General features: G+C 63.2%; 1 protein-coding gene across 1 annotated transcript in view; it reads right to left on the bottom strand.

The window, feature by feature from the left end:
• The window catches only part of MUC5AC (mucin 5AC, oligomeric mucus/gel-forming), a 29,245-nt gene that overhangs the window by 1,143 nt on the left and 533 nt on the right, over nucleotides 1–27,569 (bottom strand). Inside the window, 52 exon segments of the mRNA XM_068976199.1 lie at nucleotides 65–184; nucleotides 464–562; nucleotides 642–764; nucleotides 1,100–1,137; nucleotides 1,251–1,352; nucleotides 2,258–2,361; nucleotides 2,464–2,551; nucleotides 2,857–3,035; nucleotides 3,485–3,692; nucleotides 4,135–4,318; nucleotides 4,435–4,685; nucleotides 4,993–5,167; nucleotides 5,676–5,884; nucleotides 6,131–6,294; nucleotides 6,392–6,586; nucleotides 7,400–7,615; nucleotides 7,901–8,949; nucleotides 9,690–10,579; nucleotides 10,701–11,575; nucleotides 11,793–11,848; nucleotides 11,898–11,927; nucleotides 11,929–12,715; nucleotides 12,870–12,945; nucleotides 13,327–13,515; nucleotides 13,605–13,648; nucleotides 14,094–14,256; nucleotides 14,483–14,611; nucleotides 14,989–15,145; nucleotides 15,332–15,571; nucleotides 16,244–16,417; nucleotides 16,555–16,668; nucleotides 16,760–16,898; nucleotides 17,019–17,170; nucleotides 17,247–17,365; nucleotides 17,472–17,506; nucleotides 17,579–17,834; nucleotides 17,994–18,120; nucleotides 19,085–19,179; nucleotides 19,343–19,507; nucleotides 19,588–19,725; nucleotides 19,805–19,874; nucleotides 22,644–22,754; nucleotides 22,902–23,040; nucleotides 23,308–23,425; nucleotides 23,626–23,751; nucleotides 23,841–24,054; nucleotides 24,160–24,269; nucleotides 24,936–25,026; nucleotides 25,527–25,641; nucleotides 25,928–26,189; nucleotides 26,347–26,406; nucleotides 26,880–26,954. Coding sequence (XP_068832300.1) covers nucleotides 65–184; nucleotides 464–562; nucleotides 642–764; nucleotides 1,100–1,137; nucleotides 1,251–1,352; nucleotides 2,258–2,361; nucleotides 2,464–2,551; nucleotides 2,857–3,035; nucleotides 3,485–3,692; nucleotides 4,135–4,318; nucleotides 4,435–4,685; nucleotides 4,993–5,167; nucleotides 5,676–5,884; nucleotides 6,131–6,294; nucleotides 6,392–6,586; nucleotides 7,400–7,615; nucleotides 7,901–8,949; nucleotides 9,690–10,579; nucleotides 10,701–11,575; nucleotides 11,793–11,848; nucleotides 11,898–11,927; nucleotides 11,929–12,715; nucleotides 12,870–12,945; nucleotides 13,327–13,515; nucleotides 13,605–13,648; nucleotides 14,094–14,256; nucleotides 14,483–14,611; nucleotides 14,989–15,145; nucleotides 15,332–15,571; nucleotides 16,244–16,417; nucleotides 16,555–16,668; nucleotides 16,760–16,898; nucleotides 17,019–17,170; nucleotides 17,247–17,365; nucleotides 17,472–17,506; nucleotides 17,579–17,834; nucleotides 17,994–18,120; nucleotides 19,085–19,179; nucleotides 19,343–19,507; nucleotides 19,588–19,725; nucleotides 19,805–19,874; nucleotides 22,644–22,754; nucleotides 22,902–23,040; nucleotides 23,308–23,425; nucleotides 23,626–23,751; nucleotides 23,841–24,054; nucleotides 24,160–24,269; nucleotides 24,936–25,026; nucleotides 25,527–25,641; nucleotides 25,928–26,189; nucleotides 26,347–26,406; nucleotides 26,880–26,954 — 10,145 coding nt within the window.

Genomic DNA, 27,569 nt, shown 5'->3' with positions numbered 1-27,569 from the left:
GGGACTGATTCTCCGTGGCTACTGTGGGTCCCCCAGGAAGGGCGGGCGGGCTGCTGGGACTCACCGCAGAACAGTTAAGCGGGGGACACGCCTTCTTCGTGGTCACCACCACGAGCCCATCCTGGTGCCGCTCACACTCATGTGAGATGCAGTGGTCTCCGGGGTCTGACCAGGACTCGCCCGGCTGCAGGGAGTCCCAGCCGGCAGGTAAGCGGCCCTCCCCAGGGCCCCCTCCAGCTGGGCCGGGCGCTGTATCTGTCCTTCAGCCCCCAGCCCACAGGCTTCCAGAGCTCCCGCGGCTCTGCCCAGAGGCCGCCTAGCTCTGACGGCTCCCTAGGGTCGCCAGTGCACCAGGATGCTACCCACCCTGCACCCCCACCGTCACTGCGCACTCTGCCCTCTGTACAGGGCTGGGGTTCGCCCCGCCCAGGACACACCCCAAGGCCTTGCGGCCACCACTCACGTAGAAGAGGTGGGCAGAGCTGTTGCTGGTGTTGATGACGCAGGCCACCTGCACGCACTCACCGCAGCACTGCCCGGCCCGAGCCTGGTACTTGAAGCCCTGCGGGAGGCGGGATGTGGCCTGAGCCCTTCTGGACACTGCGGAGGCGGGTGTGGAGGCCGGGGGCAGGGGCACTCACCAGGGGGCAGGAGGTGCCGCAGATCTGGGTCTCACAGTTGATCGAAAAGGTGTCTGACGAGGCTCCCCCCGGCAGCTCACACCAACATTTTTCACACAGGCTGGAGGAGACCATGGCGCCAGGCTGCAGGAGTCAGGGCCAGCGTCAGCGGGACAGGCCTGGCCCTGCCAGGCAGACTCCTCCCCCGGGGGTCCCTCAGGAGTGCCCCCTGCCAGTCTTGGGGACAGAGTCCAAAGGCTGCGTCACATGCCCTGGAGGGCCTGGCCAGGGGAAAGCTTGTCTGGGGACCTTGTCAAGTTCAGGACAAGAGCTTTGTGGTCCCAGGAGAGCCCACTGCTGCTCTGAAGCGCCCCTTCCCCAGGCCCCGCAGGGGTGCAGCCTCAGCCATGCAGAAGCTTGTGGGACGGGGACTCTGGCCCCTGCGTCCCAGGGGGGGCCTGACCTTCGCCGGTTCCTACCTGGTACAGGGTGCCATTGATGCTGCAGACGGTCCAGCCTGCTCGGGGGAGAAAGCAAAGCTGCAGACTCACCTTCAACCCCGAGAGCGGCTGCCACACCCCTCGGCACAGCATCGGGCCCCAGGCGGCAGCCCCAAGCCAGGGCACTCACTGCAGCTGTAGGCCGGGCAGCAGGCCGCCTCTCTGTAGGTCTGGACGGCGTGTGAGCCTTTCGGGCAGGCCTCGGGCTCAGGGCAGTGTCTGATGTCACAGGCTACAGTGGGCAGAGGGGCATCAGGGATCTGCCTTCCACCCCACCCTGAGCGCCACCCCTATGGGGGCTCTCCAGGAATCCTGAACGGGGGAGGACTCTGGCAGGCGGTAGGCTCTTGGAGGGGTGCCCGCTGCCCAAGGGACGAGGCTCCTGTTCAGCTCTGCCCTCACGGTAGCCACACTTTGGAGCCCCCACACCCACCCCGCCCAGGGCTCACCACAGCGGTACTGGGGACAGCACTGGCCAGTCTGCATGGCCTCAGGCACAGGCACTTGGCCGGACTCGGGGCAGGCAGGGGCCGGGGGACAGGTCCGGGGCCGGCAGCTCATGGTCTGCGTGCCGCCCTCACAGGTGCACTCCTGGCAGTCCACGCTGACCGTGTGGCCGGGCTGTCGGGGGAGGGACAAGGGAGCCCATGGCCATGGCCGGAGGGGCAGAAACCCCCAGCTCAGGGCCTGCAGGGGGTTTCCAGAGGTGCGGGTGCGGCTGAGGCCCACGAGGGCCTGGAGGCAGGAGGCAGTCCTGCACGCTGTGGCTCGGGAGGGGTCCCTGGGAAGACTGGGCACGCCGGCCCCAGGGCTGTGTGTGGGGGTCCTGAGTCTTGCCAGGGAACTCCGGCCCCACTCCTGCCCGTCCTGTGAGTCTCCAGGGCTGAGAGAAGCCCCCCAGCCCCCGAGGGCCCCACACTCACCTCCACAGGCTCCCCACTGGGTCCCAGGCAAGCTGGAGGAAGAGAGACGAGATCACTGCTGGGCCACCTTGGCCCCTAGCCCATCATGGCCAGACCCAGTCTGGGGCCAGGGGACCCCAGGTCATGGTGGAAAGCCCTGGGGTCCGGCTGAAAAGCCAGGGGCAGTGCCTGGAAGCCTGGAGCCCAGCCCGTGGACCCCAGCCCAGGAACCTACCGGTGCAGTCAGTGGGCACGCAGACCTCCTTGCTTGAGCTGTACAGCATTGTGCCCTGTGGGCAGAAGCAACCTTCCGTGATGGGACTGGGTTCTAGGAGGGCCCTGAGGGGGGCGGGAGCAGAGGGTGAGCGGGCCACGCCATCCAGGGCGGGGACACAGGCTGGGCCAGGGAGGGGGCCCCCAAGGCAGAAGGCAGGTGCTCACAGGGGGCTGGCGCTGCTGTTCATGTAGCAGTAGGACGGGCTGGGCGGGCCGCACGGCCGGTACTCCATGCCAGCAGGGCAGGTGAAGGCTGTGTGGAGGGCAAGGATGCGCCTGAGGCCACAGGGCACCAGCCATGGGCCCTGGCCTGGGCCTCGGGCCAGGCTCTGCTGGTGGAGCCTTGACCCCTGCGCCCCAGGCCCAGGCGCACTCACCTGGATGCCCCCTCTTGTCTCTCAGGAAACAAATGCCCTCCATCCTGGACCCAGCCCTCCCCCTCCTCCTCCTCCTCCCAGAAGCCCACCCTGACCACCCAAGCCCACCCACTGACTGCACACTGCGCCCATTCCCTTGAATGCCACTGCCCAGAGGGAGGGGGAGGGGGTGGACACGCACGGCACGTGTAGTTGGTCTGGCCCCGCCAGTCGATGCAGACGCCGAGGGACGCGCAGAGGGCGGCATAGAGCTCCAGGGCAGAGCACACCACGTCCGTGCCGGGCATGTGGCACTGGTCGAAGGTGCAGCCTTGGTAATACGGCCAGGGCGGGATCAGCACGTGGCACAGCTCGAAGGGCCTGTGGCACAAACACGGGGGTTGCGGGCAGCACCAGGGAGGGGCTGCCCGGCTGCAGGCTTTCCCTGAAAGGGCCCCGAGGGAGAGATGTCACTGGGGCGACCTGCATGCCTGGAGACCCCAGCCCGTGAGGCCATCTGTATGCGGCAGGGTGGGAGTCTGGCTGAAGTTTTTCTTTCTGCAAATTCTCCGCTGAGTTCCCCGGGGGCCTGCCCACCCAGCGCCCTGCTGGCTGAGGACTTGCACCTGGACCCCCCATGAGCTGCTGCAGCACCTGAGGCCGCCCTGCAGCCAGCCTCCACGGGGCTCTGCGCATGGCGTCCCAGCAGATGTGACTCCCTCTCCCTCGCAGCCCCTTGCAGCCAACCTCTTCCCACCAGCCCGGCAGCATGGGGTCAACAGGACTACTCACACCCCTGCCTTTGCCCCAGCCCTGCCCCAGAATCTCACTTGCTCAGAATGAGCTGGCAGATTGGCGAAGGTGGGCACGGGGTAGGCGAGGTCCTGGGCTCCACTGGGGTGGGCGTCGGGGGAGGCCCGTTGCAGGGCGGCTGGCCAGGGTATGCCACCTTCCAGTGGCTGGACATGTCGGAGCAGGAGGCCACCACCGCACCCCCGGGCAGGCGGCACTCGTCCTTCTGGTCATTGGTGCAGGTGCCTGCAGTGTGGGGGCGGCAGTCAGGGGGCCTCCTGCCCGCCGCCAGGGGCTCAGCGTCCCCGAGCCGAGGGTCGGGCCTGGCATCTCCAGGCGGCCCTTGATGGAGTGTGCGAACCTGCCCCTCCACCTCCGTGTGCTTCCTTTTCCCTCCAAGAAGCCAGACCCTGGGGCCGTTCCCAGGGAGGACGACAGGGGTGGGCCTTGGGTGTGGGCTGTGTGGCCAGGCCCTAGGCCCTGTGGTCACATATTCTTGGTACAGCCAGAAAGCAGAATTGCCTGTAGGCTCAGCACCATGCCGTGGCCTCAGCCCAGGGCCAAGAGTGTGGCTCCGGGGGACACACCCAAGGCGAACCCTTCTCATGCCGGACACACTCAGCCATGCTGAATGACCACGGACAGAGCCCGGAGCCAGGAGGGTGGGGAGTGGGGGCCGGGCACTCACCGCACTGCCCTTCCGTGTTGTTGGCGAACTTGCTGAAGGGCACTTCCACGGAGAAGATGAGGCCGCTGAACATGACCTGGACACCGAGCTCGGGAATGCTCACGTACATCTTGATGCCGACTTGGGAGACAGCAATGCCACCTTTCTGGAAGCCGGGCCTTACCACCTCGCCATTAAAGATGATCTGGACAGTGACCCGTGAGGAACAGACCGAGAGGGCAAGGGGGCGGTGGTGAGCAGCCAGCACCTGGCGCCCTCAGCCCGCCCGGCGCTTGTGGGCCCGCCCTGCCGCGTGCCTACCTCATTAGTCATCACCCCGTGGACGGGCTTGCGGACCAGCATGACGCGGTTCTCCTGGTACTCAACAATGATGGACTGTGGGCAGGACAGCCCATCCTCCGCGTTGCAGAAATAGTTCTCGACCAGCACGCGGAAGTGGCCGTACACCGGCACGATCTGCTGCACCAGCACGTACGTGCAGTTGTCCAGAAACGTGTAGTAGGTGCCGTCGAACGTGATGTAGTGTGGGTCCCCCCAGCCGCTGCACACGCCTGCACGGAGGAGCCAGCGCCTTGCGGGCCGCGCCGCCGCCCCCGCCCCAGGGGCACGTGGTCCCACACCAAGGGGAGCAGGTGACCGCCTTGCCGTCGGGGCCCACGCGCCGGCACCGCACAGAGCTCTGTCCAGCAGGCGCCGGAGGTGGACCAGACTCCCTCCGCCTCCTCGCCCCTGCGGCCCGGGGACTCCAGGCTGGGCACCACCACTGGTGCCTTGCTCTTGGGGTGTCCTCCCTGGGTCCAGCCCAATTCCGTTCTGCCCTCTCTCCCCTGCCCACCCCGCCCCGCCCCGCACACTCACACTGGCACTGGTAGTGTGAGCAGCAGCCGTCACGGTCAGCCACCTGCACGGCGGGGTAGCCGTTGGCACAGGTGGGCTTCTGCACCCTCGGACAGTGGCGCGGGCTCACCGTGATGACCCCGTTGCCCTGGCAGGTGGCCTCGGAGCAGTTGGGCATGGGCCAGGTCTCACCTTTCTGTGGAAGCAGAGAAAGCTACAGGGCCTTGTCGCCACCTGGCACCCACTCCGCGGGGCTCAGTGCTCGCCTGGGTCTCCCCAGAGAGAAGAGCCACTCTTCTGGGACTAGGGGCCAGCCTTGCCCCAGGCCTCTCCTCCCCCAGCCCCACCCAGAAGGCACGGGGCTGAGTAGGGGGAGCTCTGGCTGGTGAAGGCGGCCCCCTTTCCACCCTGTCCCCTGCCTCCAACTCTTTGGTCTCCAGTCCTTGGCTGTTCCACCCACCCCCCCGAGAAACAACAGCCTGCTCCAGCCCCCTTTACAGGGAACGGAGTCTCAACATTGGGCCCCATGCTCCCCACCCAGAAGAGCTGGAGACCAGATGGCCGCTTGTCATGGCCAGCCTGCATCAGCCCAGGAGTCACTGACCTTCACCCACGCTTCATGCCACACTCTCTAGTTGGAAACCGCTGAGGGTCCCTTCCCAGGCCCCCTGAGTCCCTGAGAAGGGCAGGAGAGGTGAGGTTACCGTTCTTGGGGGGACTGCGTTTGGGCACCCTTGTGGAGGGACTGACACGGAGGTAGAAGGGGAGGGCTCTGGTGAGGAGGTGGTCGGGGTGGGAGGTGGCATGCTGGTGGGACAGGTGGGGGCCGTTCCCTTGACCACGTGGCAGTCCAGGCTGCAAAAGGCATAATAGCAGTGGCCCGATAGGTCAGTCACTTGATAGATGTTGGACCCTGCAGGAAAAAGAAAGAGGCAGACACTGTAGGCCAGGAAGTGACTCCAGAGAAGAGCCGGCCTGGCTGGGGCCCTCCCGCCCAGGTCTAGACTGCATCTTCATGGAGAGCTTACTGCAGTCCTGGACACAGACCTAGCCTGTCACAGAGACAAGACACACCTGTGTCTCCTGAACACAGAGGCTTTGTGAACAGGGCGCCAGGGACCAGAGGTGGCACACAGCACGTGCCAGGAAGACTGCATACCTGCGGAGTGCAACTGTCCAGACACACTGCAGGAGCAAGGTGTGGTCCTGGGTGGGGACGGGGTGGTCTCAGATGCAGGAACAGAGGTGGAGCTGGTTGTGTGCACAGAGGTTGTACTGGTTGTAGGAGCTGTGGTTGTGCCGCTTGTGTGCACAGAGGTTGAGCTCGTTGTAGGAGCCGAGGTTGCACTGCTTGTGTGCACAGAGGTTGAGCTCGTTGTAGGAGCCAAGGTTGTGCCGCTTGTGTGCACAGAGGTGGAGCTCGTTGTAGGAGCCGAGGTTGCACTGCTTGTGTGCACAGAGGTTGAGCTCGTTGTAGGAGCCGAGGTTGTGCCGCTTGTGTGCACAGAGGTTGCACTGGTTGTTGGAGCCGAGGTTGTGCTGCTCGTCTGCACAGAGGTTGCACTGGTTGTTGGAGCCGAGGTTGTGCTGCTCGTCTGCACAGAGGTTGAGCTCGCTGTAGGAGCCGAGGTTGTGCCGCTTGTGTGCACAGAGGTGGAGCTGGTTGTAGGAGCCGAGGTTGTGCCGCTTGTGTGCACAGAGGTGGAGCTCGTTGTAAGAGCCAAGGTTGTGCCGCTTGTGTGCACAGAGGTGGAGCTCGTTGTAGGAGCCGAGGTTGTGCCGCTTGTGTGCACAGAGGTGGAGCTCATTATAGGAGCCGAGGTTGTGCCGCTTGTGTGCACAGAGGTGGAGCTCGTTGTAGGAGCCGAGGTTGTGCCGCTTGTGTGCACAGAGGTGGAGCTCGTTGTAGGAGCCGAGGTTGCACTGCTTGTGTGCACAGAGGTTGAGCTCGTTGTAGGAGCCGAGGTTGTGCCGCTTGTGTGCACAGAGGTGGAGCTCGTTGTAGGAGCCGAGGTTGTGCCGCTTGTGTGCACAGAGGTTGCACTGGTTGTTGGACCCAAGGTTGTGCTGCTTGTCTGCACAGAGGTTGCACTGCTTGTTGGAGACAAGGTTGCGCTGCTTGTGTGCACAGAGGTTGAGCTCGTTGTAGGAGCCGAGGTTGTGCCGCTTGTGTGCACAGAGGTGGAGCTCGTTGTAGGAGCTGAGGTTGTGCCGCTTGTGTGCACAGAGGTTGCACTGGTTGTTGGACCCGAGGTTGCGCTGCTTGTGTGCACAGAGGTTGCACTGCTTGTTGGAGACAAGGTTGCGCTGCTTGTGTGCACAGAGGTTGAGCTCGTCATAGGAGCTGAGGTTGTGCCGCTTGTGTGCACAGAGGTGGAGCTGGTTGTAGGAGCCGAGGTTGTGCCGCTTGTGTGCACAGAGGTGGAGCTCGTTGTAGGAGCTGAGGTTGTGCTGCTTGTCTGCACAGAGGTTGCACTGGTTGTATGAGCTGAGGTTGTGCCGCTTGTGTGCACAGAGGTTGTACTGGTTGTTGGAGCCGAGGTTGCGCTGCTTGTCTGCACAGAGGTTGCACTGGTTGTAGGAGCCGAGGTTGTGCTTGTGTGCACAGAGGTTGAGCTCGTTGTAGGAGCTGAGGTTGTGCTGCCTGTGTGCACAGAGGTTGAGCTCGTTGAGGGAGCTGAGGTTGTGCTGCTTGTCTGCACGGGGGTTGCACTGGTTGTTGGAGACAAGGTTGTGCTGCTTGTGTGCACAGAGGTTGCACTGGTTGTAGGAGCCGAGGTTGTGCTTGTGTGCACAGAGGTTGAGCTCATTGTAGGAGCCGAGGTTGTGCCGCTTGTGTGCACAGAGGTTGAGCTCATTGTAGGAGCCGAGGTTGTGCCGCTTGTGTGCACAGAGGTGGAGCTCGTTGTAGGAGCCGAGGTTGTGCCGCTTGTGTGCACAGAGGTTGCACTGGTTGTTGGACCCGAGGTTGTGCTGCTTGTCTGCACAGAGGTTGCACTGGTTGTTGGAGACAAGGTTGCGCTGCTTGTGTGCACAGAGGTTGCACTGGTTGTTGGACCCGAGGTTGTGCTGCTTGTCTGCACAGAGGTTGCACTGCTTGTTGGAGACAAGGTTGCGCTGCTTGTGTGCACAGAGGTTGAGCTCGTTGTAAGAGCCAAGGTTGTGCCGCTTGTGTGCACAGAGGTGGAGCTCGTTGTAGGAGCCGAGGTTGTGCCGCTTGTGTGCACAGAGGTGGAGCTCATTATAGGAGCCGAGGTTGTGCCGCTTGTGTGCACAGAGGTGGAGCTCGTTGTAGGAGCCGAGGTTGTGCCGCTTGTGTGCACAGAGGTGGAGCTCGTTGTAGGAGCCGAGGTTGCACTGCTTGTGTGCACAGAGGTTGAGCTCGTTGTAGGAGCCGAGGTTGTGCCGCTTGTGTGCACAGAGGTGGAGCTCGTTGTAGGAGCCGAGGTTGTGCCGCTTGTGTGCACAGAGGTTGCACTGGTTGTTGGACCCGAGGTTGCGCTGCTTGTGTGCACAGAGGTTGAGCTCGTCGTAGGAGCTGAGGTTGTGCCGCTTGTGTGCACAGAGGTGGAGCTGGTTGTAGGAGCCGAGGTTGTGCCGCTTGTGTGCACAGAGGTGGAGCTCGTTGTAGGAGCTGAGGTTGTGCTGCTTGTCTGCACAGAGGTTGCACTGGTTGTATGAGCTGAGGTTGTGCCGCTTGTGTGCACAGAGGTTGTACTGGTTGTTGGAGCCGAGGTTGCGCTGCTTGTCTGCACAGAGGTTGCACTGGTTGTAGGAGCCGAGGTTGTGCTTGTGTGCACAGAGGTTGAGCTCGTTGTAGGAGCTGAGGTTGTGCTGCCTGTGTGCACAGAGGTTGAGCTCGTTGAGGGAGCTGAGGTTGTGCTGCTTGTCTGCACGGGGGTTGCACTGGTTGTTGGAGACAAGGTTGTGCTGCTTGTGTGCACAGAGGTTGCACTGGTTGTAGGAGCCGAGGTTGTGCTTGTGTGCACAGAGGTTGAGCTCATTGTAGGAGCCGAGGTTGTGCTGCTTGTGTGCACAGAGGTTGAGCTCGTTGTAGGAGCCGAGGTTGTGCCGCTTGTGTGCACAGAGGTGGAGCTCGTTGTAGGAGCCGAGGTTGTGCCGCTTGTGTGCACAGAGGTGGAGCTCGTTGTAGGAGCCGAGGTTGTGCCGCTTGTGTGCACAGAGGTTGCACTGGTTGTTGGACCCGAGGTTGTGCTGCTTGTCTGCACAGAGGTTGCACTGGTTGTTGGAGACAAGGTTGTGCTGCTTGTGTGCACAGAGGTTGCACTGGTTGTTGGAGACAAGGTTGCGCTGCTTGTGTGCATAGAGGTTGCACTGGTTGTTGGACCCGAGGTTGTGCTGCTTGTCTGCACAGAGGTTGCACTGGTTGTTGGAGACAAGGTTGCGCTGCTTGTCTGCACAGAGGTTGAGCTTACTGTAGGAGCCGAGGTTGCACTGCTTGTGTGCACAGAGGTTGTACTGGTTGTAGGAGCTGAGGTTGTGCTGCTTGTCTGCACAGAGGTTGTACTGGTTGTAGGAGCTGAGGTTGTGCTGCTTGTCTGCACAGAGGTTGTACTGGTTGTAGGAGCTGAGGTTGTACTGCTTGAGTGCACAGAAGTACTGGCTGTAGGAGCCGAGGCTGTGCTGCCTGTGTGCACAGAGGTTGCACTGGATGTGGCTTCATGGAAGGTGGTCCCTGTGTGCCCAGTGACACGCACACTGGAGGTGCTGGTTACTGTGACAGTGGCGGGAGGGCAGTGTTCCTGGGGCTCGCAGCACAGCACTCTGATCCGGTAGTTGAGGCACAGCCTGGTCTTGCCCTTCTGGTCCTGGTTCCGACACAGCAGGCCTACATCCTGGCGGCACTGTACCAGCTGGCCCAGCTCGTGGATGCTGACCCCGGGGTGGTTCTCGGCTCGGCACTCCACTTTGCTGATGGATTCAGGTCGGTGGCAGATGGCGTCTCCATTCCTCATGATGTTGCTGAAGGTTTCATTGTCTCCCCCGTGGGGCCCGGGCATTGGGAAGTCCACGTCGAACCACTTGGTCCACCTGCACTTTGGCTTGCAGGGCGTGGTCCCTGGAGAGGACTGCTCGTGTGTGCTGGGCGTGGCCCGTCTTGTTGGGGTCATGTGAGGTGAGCTGGCAGTGCTGAGCTTTGTGGAAGTGGAGAGGGTCCCAGTGGCCCAGGTAGAGCTGGCTCCAGCTGTGGTTGTCCGTGTGGTGGCAGGCGCAGCAGGGGAAGCGGTGTTTGTCCTGCAAGTGTCCACCAGCTCGCAGCACAGGAAGCGGATATTGTAGTTGTAGCAGATGGGGGGCAGCTGGTCCTTGTTCCAGCAAATCAGGCCCACGGACTTGTCGCAGACCACATCCTGGCCCAGCTCCTGCAGTGGGGTGTCAGGGAAGCGCTCTGCCCGGCACTGCACACTCCTGGGCTCTGCACAGAATTTATAACCTTCAGCTCTGAGATTCGAAATAGTGTCAAAATCTCCACTGTTTCTCCCTGGCCCAGGGTAGCTGCCGTCCATCCACTCAGTCCAGTTGCATAAAACTTGTAAACAGGTGACCGTGGTGGGCTCAGGTGAGGACCGCTCTGAGGGCCTTGGAGCTGTGGACAACACAGAAGTTGTGTTTGAAATTGTTGTTGAAACTGGCACTGGGCTGGGAGTCAAGAGCGTTGTTTTCCCAGGAGTCAAGTTACCTGTGACAGGGGTTGAGGTGCCTGGGACAGGTGTTGAGGTGCCTGGGACAGGTGTAGAGGGTCCTGGGACGGGTGTTGAGGTGCCTGGGACAGGTGTAGAGGTGCCTGGGACGGGTGTAGAGGGTCCTGGGATGGGTGTAGAGGGTCCTGGGATGGGTGTTGAGGGTCCTGGGACGGGTGTAGTGGTGCCTGGGACGGGTGTTGAGGGTCCTGGGACGGGTGTAGAGGATCCTGGGACAGGTGTAGAGGTGCCTGGGACGGGTATAGAGGGTCCTGGGATGGGTGTAGAGGGTCCTGGGATGGGTGTAGAGGGTCCTGGGACGGGTGTAGAGGGTCCTGGGACGGGTGTAGAGGGTCCTGGGACGGGTGTAGAGGGTCCTGGGATGGGTGTAGAGGGACCTGGGACGGGTGTAGAGGGACCTGGGACGGGTGTTGAGGTGCCTGGGATGGGTGTAGAGGGTCCTGGGACGGGTGTAGAGGGTCCTGGGACGGGTGTAGAGGGTCCTGGGACGGGTGTAGAGGGTCCTGGGACGGGTGTAGAGGGTCCTGGGACGGGTGTTGAGGGTCCTGGGACGGGTGTAGAGGGACCTGGGACGGGTGTTGAGGTGCCTGGGACGGGTGTAGAGGGTCCTGGGACGGGTGTAGAGGATCCTGGGATGGGTGTAGCGGTGCCTGGGACGGATGTAGAGGGTCCTGGGACGGGTGTAGAGGGTCCTGGGATGGGTGTTGAGGTGCCTGGGATGGGTGTAGAGGGTCCTGGGACGGGTGTAGAGGGTCCTGGGACGGGTGTAGTGGTGCCTGGGACGGGTGTAGAGGGTCCTGGGACGGGTGTAGCGGTGCCTGGGACGGGTGTAGAGGGTCCTGGGATGGGTGTAGAGGGTCCTGGGACGGGTGTTGAGGTGCCTGGGACGGGTGTAGAGGGTCCTGGGATGGGTGTAGTGGTGCCTGGGATGGATGTAGAGGGTCCTGGGATGGGTGTAGAGGGTCCTGGGACGGGTGTAGCGGTGCCTGGGACGGGTGTTGAGGGTCCTGGGATGGGTGTAGTGGTGCCTGGGATGGATGTAGAGGGTCCTGGGATGGGTGTAGAGGGTCCTGGGACGGGTGTAGAGGGTCCTGGGACGGGTGTAGAGGGTCCTGGGACGGGTGTAGAGGGTCCTGGGACGGGTGTAGAGGGTCCTGGGACGCGTGTAGCGGTGCCTGGGACGGGTGTAGAGGGTCCTGGGACGGGTGTAGCGGTGCCTGGGACGGGTGTAGAGGGTCCTGGGACGGGTGTAGAGGGTCCTGGGACGGGTGTAGAGGGTCCTGGGACGGGTGTAGAGGGTCCTGGGACGGGTGTAGAGGGTCCTGGGACAGGTGTAGAGGGACCTGGGACGGGTGTTGAGGTGCCTGGGATGGGTGTAGAGGGTCCTGGGACGGGTGTAGAGGGTCCTGGGACGGGTGTAGAGGGTCCCGGGACGGGTGTAGAGGGTCCTGGGACGGGTGTTGAGGGACCTGGGACGGGTGTTGAGGTGCCTGGGACGGGTGTAGAGGGTCCTGGGACGGGTGTAGAGGGTCCTGGGATGGGTGTAGCGGTGCCTGGGACGGATGTAGAGGGTCCTGGGACGGGTGTAGAGGGTCCTGGGACGGGTGTTGAGGTGCCTGGGACGGGTGTAGAGGGTCCTGGGACAGGTGTAGAGGGTCCTGGGACGGGTGTAGTGGTGCCTGGGACGGGTGTAGAGGGTCCTGGGACGGGTGTAGAGGGTCCTGGGACGGGTGTTGAGGGTCCTGGGACGGGTGTTGAGGGTCCTGGGACGGGTGTAGAGGGTCCTGGGACGGGTGTAGAGGGTCCTGGGACGGGTGTAGAGGGTCCTGGGACGGGTGTAGCGGTGCCTGGGACGGGTGTAGAGGGTCCTGGGACGGGTGTTGAGGGTCCTGGGACAGGTGTAGAGGGTCCTGGGACGGGTGTAGAGGGTCCTGGGCTGGAGGCCGGGGCCGTGCTTGGGGTGTGTGCTGTGCTCTCGGAAGGGCTGGGGCGCCTGCCGGGTAGAAGCGTCGAGCTCACACCTGAGGGCGGGAGAGAGAGGACGAGCATCAGGGGCTAGGGCTCCCCACGGCCCTCGAGGACACCCCACCCCGCTGCTCTCTCAGCATCAGCTGCTGGGGTATTCCACCGCATCTGTCTGCCCCGAAAGGAGCTTGGGGGGCAGGGCGCCCACACCTGGCAGGTGTGGGGCTCACCGCTCCTGAGTCAAGAGGTGAGTCAAGCTTGTGTAAGGAAGCCTGCTTCCTGGAACCTAAGGCCAGAGTTCCAGGGGCTCGTCACCCTTTGGGGAAGCTCTAATAAGGCCCTGAGGTGCCCCTGGAAGAGTGAGGACTCAGAGCAGCCTCGAGGGCAGCAGGTCTGGGCAGGAGTGCTCGAGCTGGGCTTCCCGTGGTCCTCTCCCTGGGGACCGGCCTGGGACACCTCCGCTTACAGAGCCTGCCCCTCGCTGGGAGCCTCAGCCCTGAAAGCACGACAAGGGCATCGGTCCTGCCAGGGGGCCTCGAGGAGGCTGGCCCTTCCTGGTTGCAGGGTGACTGGACAAGGGTCACACGCTCTGCTGGGTCCCGGCTCTTTCCTGACTCAGGGTGGGGGTGGGGCGCAGCCCTGCACGGTACCCACGTGTCTGCCTTACCGGGCAGGGATGTCGAGAAGGAGAAGGTGGTCTGGGGTGTGGGCGTGGTGGGGCTGCAGGCGTAGACCCTTCTCTCGATGGTGCCGTTGGCCCCACAGTGGGCCGAGATGCAGCCCCCCAAGCCATCCGTTGTGTGGTAGATGACATCCCCAGAATGGAAGGGCCTCCCGTCATAGGTGCAGACACAGGCTGTGGGGAGCAGAGCGCCAGCGTTACCGGGCGGGGACGCGGGCAGGAGCCCCAGGCCCCGGGCGCAAGGAGGGCGGTCTGCTGCTCACCGTTCGCGTCATAGGCGCACTGCACGCCACCCTTGGTGCAGACGCTGGTGACAGAAGAAAGGTGAGTCTGGGGGTGCCGGGCGTCCTCTGGCCTGTGCCGGGGGCAGGCCGGAGCCACCCCGCTGGGTCCCTGCGGCCAGGCCTCAGCCCGGAGGCCACGCCCTCTCAGGGAGCCTTTCAGCCAATGAGCAGAGGAGGCGGTTCCAGCACAGCCTCTGGACCCAAGGACCTTCCGGAGGCCCCTTCCTCCCCAGGGCCTCTTCCTGGGGAGGGCGCCTCGGGTGGTGTGACGACCCAGGTTCCTTTCTGCCCCCTTTCTTCACCCCCAGGCCCCCCACCCTCATCCAGCAGTGAGGAGGCTCCCCATGGACCCCCACAGGAGACCCAGAACGGGGCACCCTCTGGCCCTGAAGGAAGGAGACCCTGCTGGGAGGTGGCCAGGCGAATCCCCCACGTGCTCCAGGATCTCGCAGCTCCGGCCAGACTCACCAGGAGTAGCAGTTCCTGTCCGAGGGCACCGTGGAGTTTGGCCAGAAAGACTGGCCTCCAACGTGGCAGGGGGGTTGTGGGGATGGGGTCGGGCATGAAGCCACACATTGCATCTGGTCCTCGTCGAAGATGGGGGCCTCTGGTGGGCACTTGGGGTAGCAGCCTGCGAGCCAGAGGGACGTGAGTCCCAGCCAGGCCAGTCACCCATGGCCTCGCTCACACCTCAGGCCCCAGCCCTGGACCTCACCCCCCAGGCAGCAGGGAGCTCGAGGCTATGGCTACAAAGGCACCTCGAGGGGCCAGGGGCAGTTCAGCCCGGTCAACGGTCCCAGGATCACCAAGACAGACCCCAGCCCCCACCCAGGGCCCCGGACCAGCAGGGTGCCCACCTTCCAAGCCACGGGTGTCGGGCCAGCACTGGCCGCTGGGGTTCTGGCAGGTCTTCAGGCAGGGCGCCCCACAGGGCTGGTAGTGCCACTCACACTGGCCCTGGGGGTTGTAGTAGTCGCAGAACAGAGCTGTGGGCGAGGGGCAGCGAGGGGTCACTCAGGGCCAGGCGTCTGGTCGGGGGGCCCCAGGCGGAGGGCTGCCCCAGAAGGACAGCCCGGGGCCACCCCCACACCCTGATCCTTGCCCGAGTCCTGAGAGCTGCTCTAAAGCCACGGCTGTCCTCTGTGCCTCCTAGACGTGGCCTCGCAGGGTGTGGGCCTACAAGGCCCACGGGTGAGAGGGGGCGAGCAGCTGGCTTCTTGGGGATGCCCGCCCCCGGCGCCCGGGCCCTGGGGCGGGGGAAGGGGGCCCTGCTCATTCCCTGCCTCCTCACCCACTCTCAGCCCAACTCTCGTGATCCCCTGCACCCCCATGCCACCTGGGAGGCAGGTCCCAGAATACTCACGGCAGGTGTCCGGGGTCCGCCAGGACACGCACACGCCCGCATCGTGGCAGGCCTGGGCGTAGGCGGCCACGGCCGTGCAGAAACACTCGCAGTCGCCCCCCGAGTCGCAGGCGCAGGCGTCGCTCACGCAGGCCTCGTAGTACCTGGCTGGCTCCACCTGCGGGAGAGAAAGGCTTCAGACACTGGGGGGCTCCTGGGCACCCACGTGGCTTAATGTCCACCTGGGCCAGTTTCCCCTGGAGCACGGAGTCCTGCGCAGCCACCGCTGGCCTCAGAGGGTGGTGGGGAGCCCAGAGCCACTTCCATCCCTCCCTCCCCAGGTGCCCGGAGGAGCCCCGCGTACGTGGGCGTGGCAGGCGCTGAAGGTGGCGCTGTTGATGATGCTGCACTGCTTCTGGGCCCAGGACCTGCGGTACGGGTTGGCGGTGCAGGGGTCCCTGGGGGCCAGAGCGTCCGGGCACGACGGGGAGAATTTCCAGCTGTTGCCAAACTCCAGCACGTCGCCCACCACAGACTGGCTCCGCGTGGTGAAGTCGTTGAGGGCATTGTCGTCGAAGTTCCCGCACAGCCCACAGACCCTCCCCTGCAGACAGATGGACACAGAGATGGCAGCAGCTCCGGGCAGGCGCAGGAGGGGCCCTCTCACTCCCTCGGGCCCCCACCTTCCCCAGGACAGCCCCCAGAGCAGCCCCAGTGAGTGTGAGGGCAGCCCTGGGTGCGGCCCGCTGGGCGCTGGCATCTCCTGGAGCAGAGGGTACAGGCAATGCGGTGTAGCAGCTATGGGGTGCCCCCAAAGACAGGCTCAGGTCCTCCTCCCGGAAGCCCCTACAGCCGAGCATGAGAGTGAGGTCCCTGCAGGACGAGGGCTCCCTGGCGTGAGGTGGCCGATCTGGTGGGTGCATCCTTATGGAACGAGGGTCCATGCAACGAAGACGGTGTGGGGACGTGGGGACCAGGGTCGGGGGTGAAGGGGCCCCTGGGCCGGCTCGGCGTCCAGCCTTGGGGAGGAGGGGCCCCTGTCTGGGGTCCTCCTTCCTGCAGCTGCAGGACCCAGACGCGGCCGAGGGTTTGTGCCGTCAGCCCTGCCTCTCTCTCTGTCTCTCCATCTCTCGGTGCCTCTCTTCCTCCTGTGCCGCTTGCCTGTCTCTGCCTCCCCTGTGTCCTCTGCTTGCCTCTCTCTCTGTTTCGGGGTCTCTGTCTCTCCCCTGCCTACACCTCCATCACTAGCCGCCCCTGGTCCAGGGCGAGGCCTCACCTTGAACTCGGGGCTGAGTCTGAGGAAGATGCTGGTACCCTTGTCCCACAGCAGCGTGAGGCCCAGCTCCGTGTCCACCACCAGGTAGATACCCATCTGGTGGATGGAGTAGGGCGGCCGCGGGCCCGTCTCGATCACCTCCAGTTTCCTGTCACTCAGCTTCAGCTCGTAGCTCTGCAAGGAAGTGAGGGTGGCTGAGGACACTGGCCACCACCTGGGTGGGTCCACGGCTTGGCCACCCCTGTCCTGGCTTAGTTATGGGAGCACGGCCTTCTTGGGGGGCTCCTGCCTGGACCCCCTCCCCTGCTCACCCCCAGGAAGATCTTGATGGCCTTGGAGCAGGTGGTCCCTGTGGTGCCGCAGGGCACGTTCTCGGTGACGACGCGGAAGCTGTCCTGGGTGCTGCCATTCCCGCCGCAGTGGTCCTGTGGGCAGAGGAGCAGCCCGCTGGGGTGAGCACGCACCAGGGCAGCGAGCAGGCCTTGGGGAGGGCGGGGGGGCTCGGCGGCCGTGTACCTGGAGCAGCGTGTACGCGCAGTCCCCGCTGAAGCTGTAGCGCCGCCCGTCAAAGGTGAGGTAGTGGCCATCCCCATACACCGTGCAGGCGGCCAGGCAGGGCTGGTTGGTGCACCGCCACGTCCGACTCTGACAGGTGCTGGGGGACAGCGCCCGTCAGCCCACGCCTCCCTCCTCGAGGCCCCAGCTGCCCGCCCCCGCGGCTGGCCGGGCCATGCCTTGTCCCGCTGCCAGAGCTGCCCCCCCACCAGCCCCGTACCAAGTGTTGCAGCCCACGTGGATGGTCTGGCCTGGCTGGTAGCTGGCCTCGTTGTGCACACAAGGGCAGGCAGACACGGGGACGCAGCCGCCATCGCCGCTGGCCACCAGCCCGTCGGGACACACACAGCCGGGCTCGCACTTGGTGCTGTACTGTGGGAGGACAGACCTCGCTTAACGGATGACCTGGGCCTGCAGAGGGGCCCCAGGGACAGCGGGGGACACTTACGCAGTCCATGTCCAGGGCATGGCAGCTCTTCTGACAGGCGGCCCCGCTGGCCCCGGGCGTGGCGTTGCGGCAGTCGAAGTAGAGCATGGGTGGGGCACAGACTGGGGAGGGAGGGGGCGCTCAGGGAGCCTGCCGCCACCCAAGCTCGCTGCCTCGCGGAGGAGCTTTGTGCAGAGATTCCCCCTCGCCCGCCCACTCCCAGCTCACCTGGGTCTGGGGTGTGGCCTCCGATGCAGGTCAGTGTGCCCTGGGTGCAGGAGCTGCCGGGAGAGCACAGTCAGAGAGCCCCCAGCCTCCCCGCCCCCCCCCGCCCGCTCAGCAGGGCCTCCTACCAGATGGCGCCCTGCTCGTGCAGCGACTCCCCATTGGGGACCACGGAGCCCTGCAGGTAGCAGGGGCAGCTGGCGGCCGGCACACACGCGCCAGCGTCGTCCAGGAAGGTGCCGTCGGGGCAGGTGCAGCCGTCCACGGGGACGAAGCTGATGCTGCAGGTGACGTCCTCGTCACTCCGGGACCGGCAGGTGGGTGGACACGTGCTGATGTTGTAGCGGTAGACGAGTGACTTGGGGCAGGTGGCCATGGGCTTTGCTGTGGGTGCAGGGAGGGTGGCACTCAGGCCAGAGCTGGTGGGCACCCCCGGCCCCTCTAGCCCCCGGGCAGGGTCCTGGGGCCATGGGCTCGGTGCTCCTCGACCCCTGCGCCTGGCTCGGGGTGGGATCTGTGGCGCGTCTGCCGCAGGACACTCACTGCACACGCCGTCCCGCCAGCCGCTGAGCAGCACGCCGCGGGCGGTGCAGGCCCGGACGTAGGAGGACAGGGCCGCACACATGCAGTCCTCACTCTTCTCACAGTTGCAGGTGTCGAACAGGCAGTTCTGGGGGCACAGTGGGGTGTCAGGGACCCCAGCCCACACGTGGCGATCGCTCCACATGCCGTGGCCAGAGCCCCTGCCTCCCCAGGCCCCCTCCCCAGGCTCACGGGGGCTCCCCCTCCCTCAGCAGAGCGTGAACAGACCATCTTGCACTCACGTCCTTGGGCTGGTGGGGGGCTGCCAGAGGGGTCACAGTCCCTCATCTCTGTGACCCAGCGGTCCAGCCCCGTGCGGTCAGTCCCAGACACCAGTTTCTCACTGACCCCAGGCCCAGCGGGCTACTCACTCACTGTGTGTAGCAGCCCCTGCCCCAGTGCCTGGGTGTAGGGCAGGAGGACAGATGGGCTCAGAATCTCACAATGGGTGGTGAGCAAACGAGCAACTGAGTAATTAATGACTGAGTGAGTGAATGAATGAGTGAATGAGTGAGTGAGGGAATGAGTGAATGAGTGAGTGAGGGAATGAGTGAGTGAGTGAGGGAATGAGTGAGTGAGTGAGGGAATGAGTGAGTGAGGGAATGAGTGAGTGAGTGAGGGAATGAGTGAGTGAGGGAATGAGTGAATAAGTGAGGAATGAGTGAATGAATAAGTGAATGAATGAGGGAATGAGTGAGGGAATGAGTGAATGAGTGAGGAATGAGTGAATAAGTGAGTGAATGAGTGAATGAATGAGGGAATGAGGGAATGAGTGAATGAGTGAGGGAATGAGTGAGTGAGGGAATGAGTGAATGAATGCGTGAGTGAATGAATGAGGGATGAGTGAATGAATAAGTGAGTGAGTGAATGAGTGAGGGAATGAGGGAATGAGTGAGTGAGTGAGTGAGGGAACGAGTGAGTGAGTGAGTGAGTGGGGGAGTGGGGGAGGGGACAGAGCCCGGGAGACCGGCTGGGCCCAGACGCTGTCACCCTGGCCCTTGGGACGCTGAGGGTGGCCCAGGCCCGAGGGCAGAGCCGGGAGGCGGCATTACCGAGTAGTAGATACGGGGGTCCACGGCAGAGTGGCACTGGGCGAAGGGGCCGTGGGGGTCGGTCAGCCGGGAGCACCAGTGCTGAGCGTACTTCTCTGTGGACAGAGGAGGGGTGGTCAGTGGGGCTGGACGTCATGTCAAGTGGGAGCCCCCTCGAGGTGAGCGGCTTTCCTTCACCCCGAGTTCCTCCGTAAGGAGCAGCGCCGGGTGTGAGCGGTCCGAGGCGCCGGGTGGGCCCCGGGGCTGCTGGACACACACCGTTCTCCACGCTGAGGGAGCAGGGGTCCTCGAAGCTGTTCTTGACGTTGGGGCAGGCGGCCTGGCTCTTCCAGGTGTTGGCGAAGGCAGCGGCCGAGCCCTCCACCACGCCGCTGATGGTCCGGAAGTCATCAGCCTGGTTCTGGTTGAAGTTCCCGCACAGGCCTGGGGCAGAGGGCAGGGTGAGGCCCCCGGGCACCCAGCCGCGGGGGGTGGGCCTGGCTGCCGGGCGGTGACCCTCTTACCGCAGCTCTGCCCTCGGTTCTGCGGCGCCAGCCTCACGAACACCTGCATGATGGGCACCAGCTGGATGTCCAGCTGCAGGCCCAGCTGGGTCTGGGCGATGATGAAGAAGGTGGAGGGTCTGAAGAGCGTGACGTTGGCTGTGGACACAGGGGCCCGCGTCTTAGTGGGTGCGAGAGGCGGAACCGCCAGAAGTGGGGCCGGGGCGGGCACCCTTACCTGCTGAGACGGGCAGCTGGGTGTAGATCTGGTTCACAAACACCTCCCCGCTAGCCTTGACCATGAAGACCTGGAGAAGCACACGGCAGGGGTCGTGACAGTCCCCGCAGGGCAGAGAAGGGCTGATGACCACCCCTGCCCAACTCAGGCTCAGCCTGCTTTGCTAAGCTTTCCACAAGGATAGGACTTTTTTTTTTGTTCAGGACGGCGGAGTAGAAGGATGTGCGCTCATCTTCTCCCGTGAGAACTCCAAAAGTGCAACTAACCACTGAGCAGATGTCGACAAGAGAGTGTTGGATCCCACCAAGAAAAGATGCCCCACATCCAAGGGCAAAGGAGAGGCCCCAGCAAGAGAGTGGGGGGTGGAATCGCATTAAGAGTCAAACTCCTTACCTGCCAGAGATGCTCGGGGGGCTCAAACAAAATCTTGTGCGCACCAGGACCCAGGGACCCCACAGAGACCCCAGTGCCTTTGTTTGGCCTTGGAGTACGGAATGAAGCAGGGCAAAGGCTAATAGAGTTTTATCAAGAGAGCGCACTGATCATAGCCAACACCCTCTTCCAACAACACAGAGGAGACTCTACACATGGACATCACCAGATGGTCAACACCAAAATCAGATTGATTATATTCTTTGCAGCCAAAGATGGAGAAGCTCTATACAGTCAGCAAAAACAAGACCAGGAGCTGACTGTGGCTCAGATCATGAACTCCTTATTGCCAAATTCAGACTTAAATTGAAGAAAGTAGGGAAAACCACTAGACCATTCAGGTATGACCTCAATCAAATCCCTTATGATTATATAGTGGAAGTGAGAAATATATTCAAGGGGTTAGATCTGATAGAGTGTCTGATGAACTGTGGATGGAGGTTCATAGCATTGGTACAGGAGGCAATGATCAAGACCATCTCTGAGAAAAAGAAATACAAAAAGGCAAATTGGTCGTCTGAGGAGGCCTTAGAAATAGCTGAGAAAAGAAGAGAAGTGAAAGGCAAAGGAGAAAAGGAAAGATATACCCAACTGAATGCAGAGTTCCAGAGAATAGCAAGGAGAGATAAGAAAGCCTACTTCAGTGATCAGTGAAAAGAAATAGAGGAAAACAATAGAATGGGAAAGACTAGAGATCTCTTCAAAAAAATTAGACATACCAAGGGAACATTTCATGCAAAGATGGGCTCAATAAAGGACAGAAATGGTATGGACCTAACAGAAGCAGAAGATATTAAAGAGAGGTGGCAAGAATACACAGAAGAACTATACAAAAAAGATCTTCATGACCCAAATAATCACAATGGTGTGATCACTCACCTAGAGCCAGACATCCTGGAGCTCAAAGTCAAGTGGGCCTTAGGAAGCATCATTATAAACAAAGTTATTGGAGGTGATGGAATTTCAACTGAGCTATTTCAAATCCTAAAATATGATGCTATGAAAGTGCTGCACTCAATATGCCAGCAAATTTTGGAAAACTCCTTACATGCATCATGCGAAATGCCAGACTGGATGAAGCACAAGCTGGAATCAAGATTGAAGACAGAAATATCAATAGCCTCAGATACGCAGATGATACCACCCTTATGGCAGAAAGTGAAAAGGAACTAAAGAGCCTCTTGATGAAAGTGAAAGAGGAGAGTGAAAAAGCTGGCTTAAAACTCAGCATTCAAAAAACTAATACCATGGCATCTGGTCCCATCACTTCATGGCAAATAGATGGGGAAATAATGGAAACAGTGAGAGACTATTTTCTTGGGCTCCAAAATCACTGCAGATGGTGACTGCAGCCTTGAAATGAAAAGACACTTGCTCCTTAGAAGAAAAACTATGACCAACCTAGACAGCATATGGAAAATGCAGAGACATTACTTTGCCAACAAAGGTCCATCTAGTCAAAGCTATGTTTTTTCCAGTGGTCATATATGGATGTGAAACTTTGACCATAAAGAAAGCTGAGTGCCAAAGCATTGAAGCTTTTGAACTGTGGTGTTGGAGAAGCCTCTTGAGAGACCCTTGGACTGCAAGGAGTCCAACCAGTCCTTCCTAAAGGAGATCAGTCCTGGGTGTTCTTTGGAGGGACTGATACTGAAGCTGAAACTCCAATACTTTGGGCACCTGATGGGAAGAGCTGACTCAAGACCCTGATGCTGGGAAAGATTGACGGCAGGAGGAGAGGGGGGCGACAGGATGCGACGGTTGGATGGCATCACTGACTCGATGGACATGAGTTTGGGTGAACTCTGGGAGTTGGTGTTGGACAGGGAAGCCTGGCGTGCTGCAATCCATAGGGTCACAAAGAATCAGACACGACTGAGTGACTGAACTGAACTGAACTGAGCAAAGAGATTTACTAAAGTAAGAAAGTTGACTTCAAGGCCTTCCCTGGTGGTCCAGTGGTTAGGAATCTACTTTGCAAAGAAGCTGATGTGGTTCTGATCCCTGGTCAGGAAACTAAGACCCCACACGCTGCGGGACAACTAAGCTTGTCAGTTGCAACTACTGAAGCGGCGCTCCAGAGCCCGCTCGCCGCAGCGAGGCACCGCATGTCACAAGAAGATCCCACAGGCCGCAGCCAGGGCCTGGGGAAGCCTAAGTTTTTTTTTAAATGTACTATTTTTTTAAGTCAGTTTCAGCAGAGAAGCTTCCTGGGCCACGCTGGACAGGTGAGGGGCCCCTAGAGCCCATCTCAGAGCTGGTCTCTCTGGAGACGGTTGCTCAGAAGACCCACAAGCGGTGCAGGTGGGACGCAGTGGGGGTGTCCACAGGCTGCTGCCTCTGTGGGGTCATGGCTCGGGCAGAGGCCATTTGCCAGGAGGGACACCCCGCCCGGGCCCGCGCTCACCGTGTGGCCCCCGCCCAGGCTCAGCGTCAGGCTCTTCAGGCAGGTCTCGCTGTCGGTCAGCCCGCACCTGCGCAGCTCGGCCAGCACGGTGAAGGCGCTGCTGTCACAAGGCTGGAAACACAGGCCCCCGTGCAGAGCTCAGCAGCCCCCAGCCCGCCTCGGCCTCCCCGCTCCGCCCGCCCAAAGCCGGGGCAGTCTCCTGGAGGGCCTGTCGAGGCCCCGGGAGCCGCGGCAGGCCCGTCCGGGAAGGCCCCGCACCTTGGCCAGCACGTAGCTGCAGTCCCCAGGCACTCTGTACTGCTTCTCGTCGAACGTGGAGATGTGGGCGCCACCCAGCACCGAGCAGGTCCCCGGGCACGGCACCTCCTGGCAGGTCCAGTGGCCTCCAGAGCAGGTGCTGAGAGCAGGGAGGCCCCGCGTGCGTGCTGGGCCCCAGGCACGGCCCCCACCCAGCTGGCAGGCCGACAGCGGTCTCGCCCAGGCCCGCCTGCCTCCCTACAGAGACTGGAGCCCCTTGGCCCCTCCCCAGAGAGCCGCTGGCCTCTGCCCCAGGCCCCAGGTGGGAGCAGACCCGTGGCACCTGGCCACAGCCCCCGGGGGGCCTCCCAGGAGCGCCCGTCCCAGGGCGGATCAAGCAAGCAGAGGGCAAGGCCCGGGGCCCTACCAGTTGGTGCAGCCTGTGGAGTAGCCGGTCCCTGGAGCGTAGGTGGCCCCGTTGTACACACAGGAGCACCCGGACGCGGGGACACAGCCCGCCTGGCCGACGTCGTCCAGCACCATCCCTGCAGAGGCAGGCAGGCCGTGTGGCACGTGCCGCGCTGTCTGCTGAGAGGGCGTGGGGAGGGGTACGGCCCCTGCCCACCACGGGCCTGCCCTAGAGGGCTCCTCGGACCCAGGGGCCAAGGGACATCTCAGGGGCTCCGTCCTGGGACCCATGATGCCTCTGTGTGATTCGGGGGGCCGGGGAGGGGCTCCTTCTCACCCTCGGGGCAGAAGCAGCCGGCGATGCAGTGGTCCTCGCACAGCTGGGAATGCTCAGGGTTGGAGCAGGTGTCTGTGCAGGGCGGGCCACACTCACGGTACTGCATGTTCAGGGGGCACGTCTGGGCTGCGGGGGAGAAAGGGCCGTGTCACACCCTGCCCTGCCCCCAGCCCTGGGGGACAGCAGGCCAGGGCCCAGGCCACTCGGGCACTCACGGCAGAGCTGGGGGCCCCGCCAGTCCAGGGGCAGCCCCCCGGCATGGGCGCACTGGCGGGAGTACTCGGCCAGGGTGTGGCAGAGGCAGCTGGTGAGGTTGACCCGGCTGCAGTGGCAGAGGTCGTGCCGGCAGGCCTCCAGGTAGCTGCTGGTGTTCACCAAGCGGGCACAGCCCGAGAACGGCTCGCTGCTCAGCATCTCCTCGCAGATGCCCTGGGGCAGAGCCCAGACCCCTCGCTAAGTCAGGTCTGGAATGTCCCCAGCTCAGCCCCGGGGCTGTGGGAGCAAGAACCCCACCCCGTCCACTCTGGGCCTTACAGAGTCATCTGAGCAGGTCCCAGCTTCCTCGGGAACAGGGTCCTGACACTGCTCCGTGGGGCCGTCCATCTTCTGCAGGCTCCCAAACTCGGTGGGGGTCAGTCTGACATCTGCCGGAAGCACAAGGGCCCCCCACATCCCTCACTCAGGGTGCTCTGGCCATGCCTGCCTTCCTTGCCCACACTGCCTGGTTAAGTGGCAGCTCTGCAGGATATTCAGGGCGTCTGAGATGAAGTGAGGGGCCCCTGGGCATTCGAGGCCACAGGCCGTGGGCTCGGCCCTTTACCTGATGCTCCGTGGGCCTGGGGCCGGCTCGAGTGAGCCTGAGCCCCTGCCGGCCGCCCCCAGGCCCCTGGGCTGGCCTCTGGTAAGCAGCCCTCATGGATGGGCTTTGCGTGGGGCTCCACAGGCCCAGCAGAGAGGACCCCAAGCTCAGGGCCATGGCAGGCGTGGGTCGCAAGAAAGGCCACGGCTGGGTGGCAAAGTGTCAGGACTAAGATGCAGAGACAGGGTCTGGACAGAGGCAGGTCTTCAGCTTCACAGGAGGGCATGGCGGGGGCTGCCTGCTCTGCAGAGGGGGTGGTGCGGGGCCATGCCCGGGTCTGCACACGTGTGTGGCGCGTGTGAGTGCACAGGTCTGCATGCACATGTGGGCTGTGCACACATGTTCAGACTGACATCTCTGACTTGGGATTCTGGAGGCAGGCTTCAGGGAGCGCCGAGGAGCCGGGCGCGGGTGGGGGTAGGGGGACGGGGAGGCGCCGGGGAGAACTCACTGTGTGAGAAGAACTCGTTGTAGACGGGGACGCCGTTGAAATCTCCGCACAGCCCGCAAGTCTGGTTGGCGTACTTGGCATCCAGCTCGACCTGCAGGGAGAGGACACATCGGACTCCAGCCGCGCCAGGGACGCCCCAGGACCAGAACGATGGACCAGGCTCCCGAGGAGGTCAGGGCTGCAGCTCCTCACAGAGGACCCCCCCAACTCGTTCCTCCAAGCTGGGACCCCGAGCAGGAGTGTGTCCTAGAGGAGACACTTCCCCGACACATGGCGTCTCCATGGGGTGTGGGCCCTGGGCCCCCAGCGGGGTGGGATCGGCCTTCTCACCCTCCTTCACCCAGAGCACCTTCTTCCCTCCCTGGGGGGGCTGTTGGCTGCAGGTACCTACTGGGGCCCCCGCCCTTAGCCCCCAGCCCTGGCCCCCACTCCCGGCCCCCCGGCCCCAGCCTCACCAGGAGGCTGTTGGGCTGGAGGTATGTGCCAGGACCCCCGCGTCCAGCCCCTCACCTCCAGCCCCCAGCCCCTGGTCCCCAGCCCCCAGCCCCCCACTCCCAGCTCCCCACTCCCACCCCCAGCCCCTGGCCTCACCAGGAGGCTGTCGTCCTGGTTCCACATGAAGACCAGGCCCAGCTTGGCCACCACCTTCAGATTGCCGTTGCTGTGCTCGATGAGGACCCCAGACTGGCTGAAGGGCAGCTGAATTCTGCAGGGAGAGGGCCTGGCTGAGGCATGTGGGGCCCGAGGGCCCGGGCAGCAGAGGTCAGGACAGGCGGGGAGGCCCTTCAGGTCACATCCCGACCAGGTCACCAAGACCCAAGAACATGGAGCTCGAGTGTCAGCAGCACAAAGGAGGGGCCGCGACCGGGCGCAGTGCCAGAGCCTGAGCCCCCAGGAGAGACAGGCAGAGCGTGGGGGCCTGGGGGCCTGGGGGCCTGGGGCCACCCTCCGTGGTCCCGGGAGCACGTGTGCCTTCTGGGCCCCAGACTCACGGGCGGCCGTTGACCAGGACGGAGCCCTTGGTCAGCCTGACGACCAGGCCGTCCAGCTTCATGGTGACCCTGCTGGGCGCAGTGCTGTTGGGCCCGGGGCCGCGGCGGAGCTGCAGGTTGAACTCCTCGTAGGCGGCGCCGCAGTGCGCGGAGAAGACGTAGTTGCACAGCCCGGGGAAGCGGAAGACGTCGCCATCGAAGGTCTTGTAGTGGAAGTCGCCCCACGTGCTGCACACCCGCCCGCCATGGGCCGCATTCAGGGCTGCAGTCAAACAGAGCAGGGCGTTTCCGAGGGACACTGGCGACATGGCCTGGACCTCCCGAAAGCCGTGCCCTCATCCCCGCAAGGAGCCCGCACCCTCCCGCCACCTCCGGCTCCAGAGAGACAGGTCTCCGCGGACCTGGCCTCATGGCCTCACCTTGCACCACAGGGATGGTCCTCAGAGGCGGGTGGATGGTCACTCCACGGAGGCCGGTGCCTGAGGGAAAAGGCAGGTGTTCACACGCTCACTCGAGCACCCCCAGCTCGACCCCCAGGAGGGCCTCCACCGCTGCAGGGCTGCCCGCTCCCGAGCTCTGGGCTCTGCCGTGTGTGTGACCTCGCTGCTGCATGAGCACCAGGGCCAGCAGAGATTCCCACAGCCGAGCAGCGGAGGTCAGCTCTCATGCCCACGTGGCCCTGATGTTGTTTGCACCTGGGAGTTCCCGGCTCCGGAATCTCAAAAATGCCTGAATCAACACCTGTGGCTGCAAACCATGCTTCTGTGCTGAGCTCAGGCCCAGGTGTGCCTCCCGGGGAGCCCCGTCAGGGGACAAGCAGACCGAGGCGTGTCCCCGAGCCTGCCCTTGCTCTGCGGCTGGTGGCCTCGCCATGAGACTGGGAGACGGCGAGCAGCCTGAGCGGTGCCTCCTGAGTGGGGCGGGGGCTCCGACGGGTGGGGGATCCACTCACCGCCAGGCCCCTGAGGGGCAGGAGGGAGGTCTGGGTGCTCGAAGCTGAGCTCTGCAGCGCTGTTCCGGGCCTGGCCTGCAGGAAAGGGAGTGGGCGTTGGGCTGGAGCTGGCCCCAAAGGACACAACGACGGAAGGGGGCAGGCCTGGAGGGTGGGGTTCTCCACACGGACTGGGGGCCTGGGAGGCCCTCTTCTGAGTCACCCCAGGCCCTCCGCTGAGCCACGGCTCCTTCAACCATGCCCTCCGGTGAGCCCCCCGGCCCTGAGCCAGCTTCTCCTGGGGCCCTTCCTTCAAGCATGGTGCATTCACGCACACCAAGCATCCACCACGCACACCAAGCATCCACCAGGTACCAGACCCTGGTTCCCTGCTCAGGACACAGGGGAACAGTCAGGAGCACCCGCCAGGCAGCAGCCCATCCAAGGGGCAGACCCTGAGGCCATGGGCTGGCTCAGCCCCTTCAGACCCAGCTGGGGATCTGGGACCAAGAGTGCAGACAGAGCCGCACCCGAAACAAGGAGCTCAGCGCCACTGCAGAGCTCAGCGCCATGGAGGCCAGGCAGGCAGCGCCTGGGGACCGGCAGAGTCAGCCCAGAGGCCTCCCCGAGAACCTGGCCTTGCTTCTGAGGTGCGTCCAGGGAGCCCCCAGCCGGGCAGCCTCGGCCTGAGCACTGCAGGCAGCCGGCTGC

Source organism: Capricornis sumatraensis, chromosome 8 (genome assembly GCF_032405125.1).
Source record: "Capricornis sumatraensis isolate serow.1 chromosome 8, serow.2, whole genome shotgun sequence".
In the NCBI taxonomy this organism is placed as follows: domain Eukaryota; kingdom Metazoa; phylum Chordata; class Mammalia; order Artiodactyla; family Bovidae; genus Capricornis; species Capricornis sumatraensis.
Note: the sequence above shows the minus strand (reverse complement) of the source record. Positions and strands in the feature narration are given on the sequence as shown.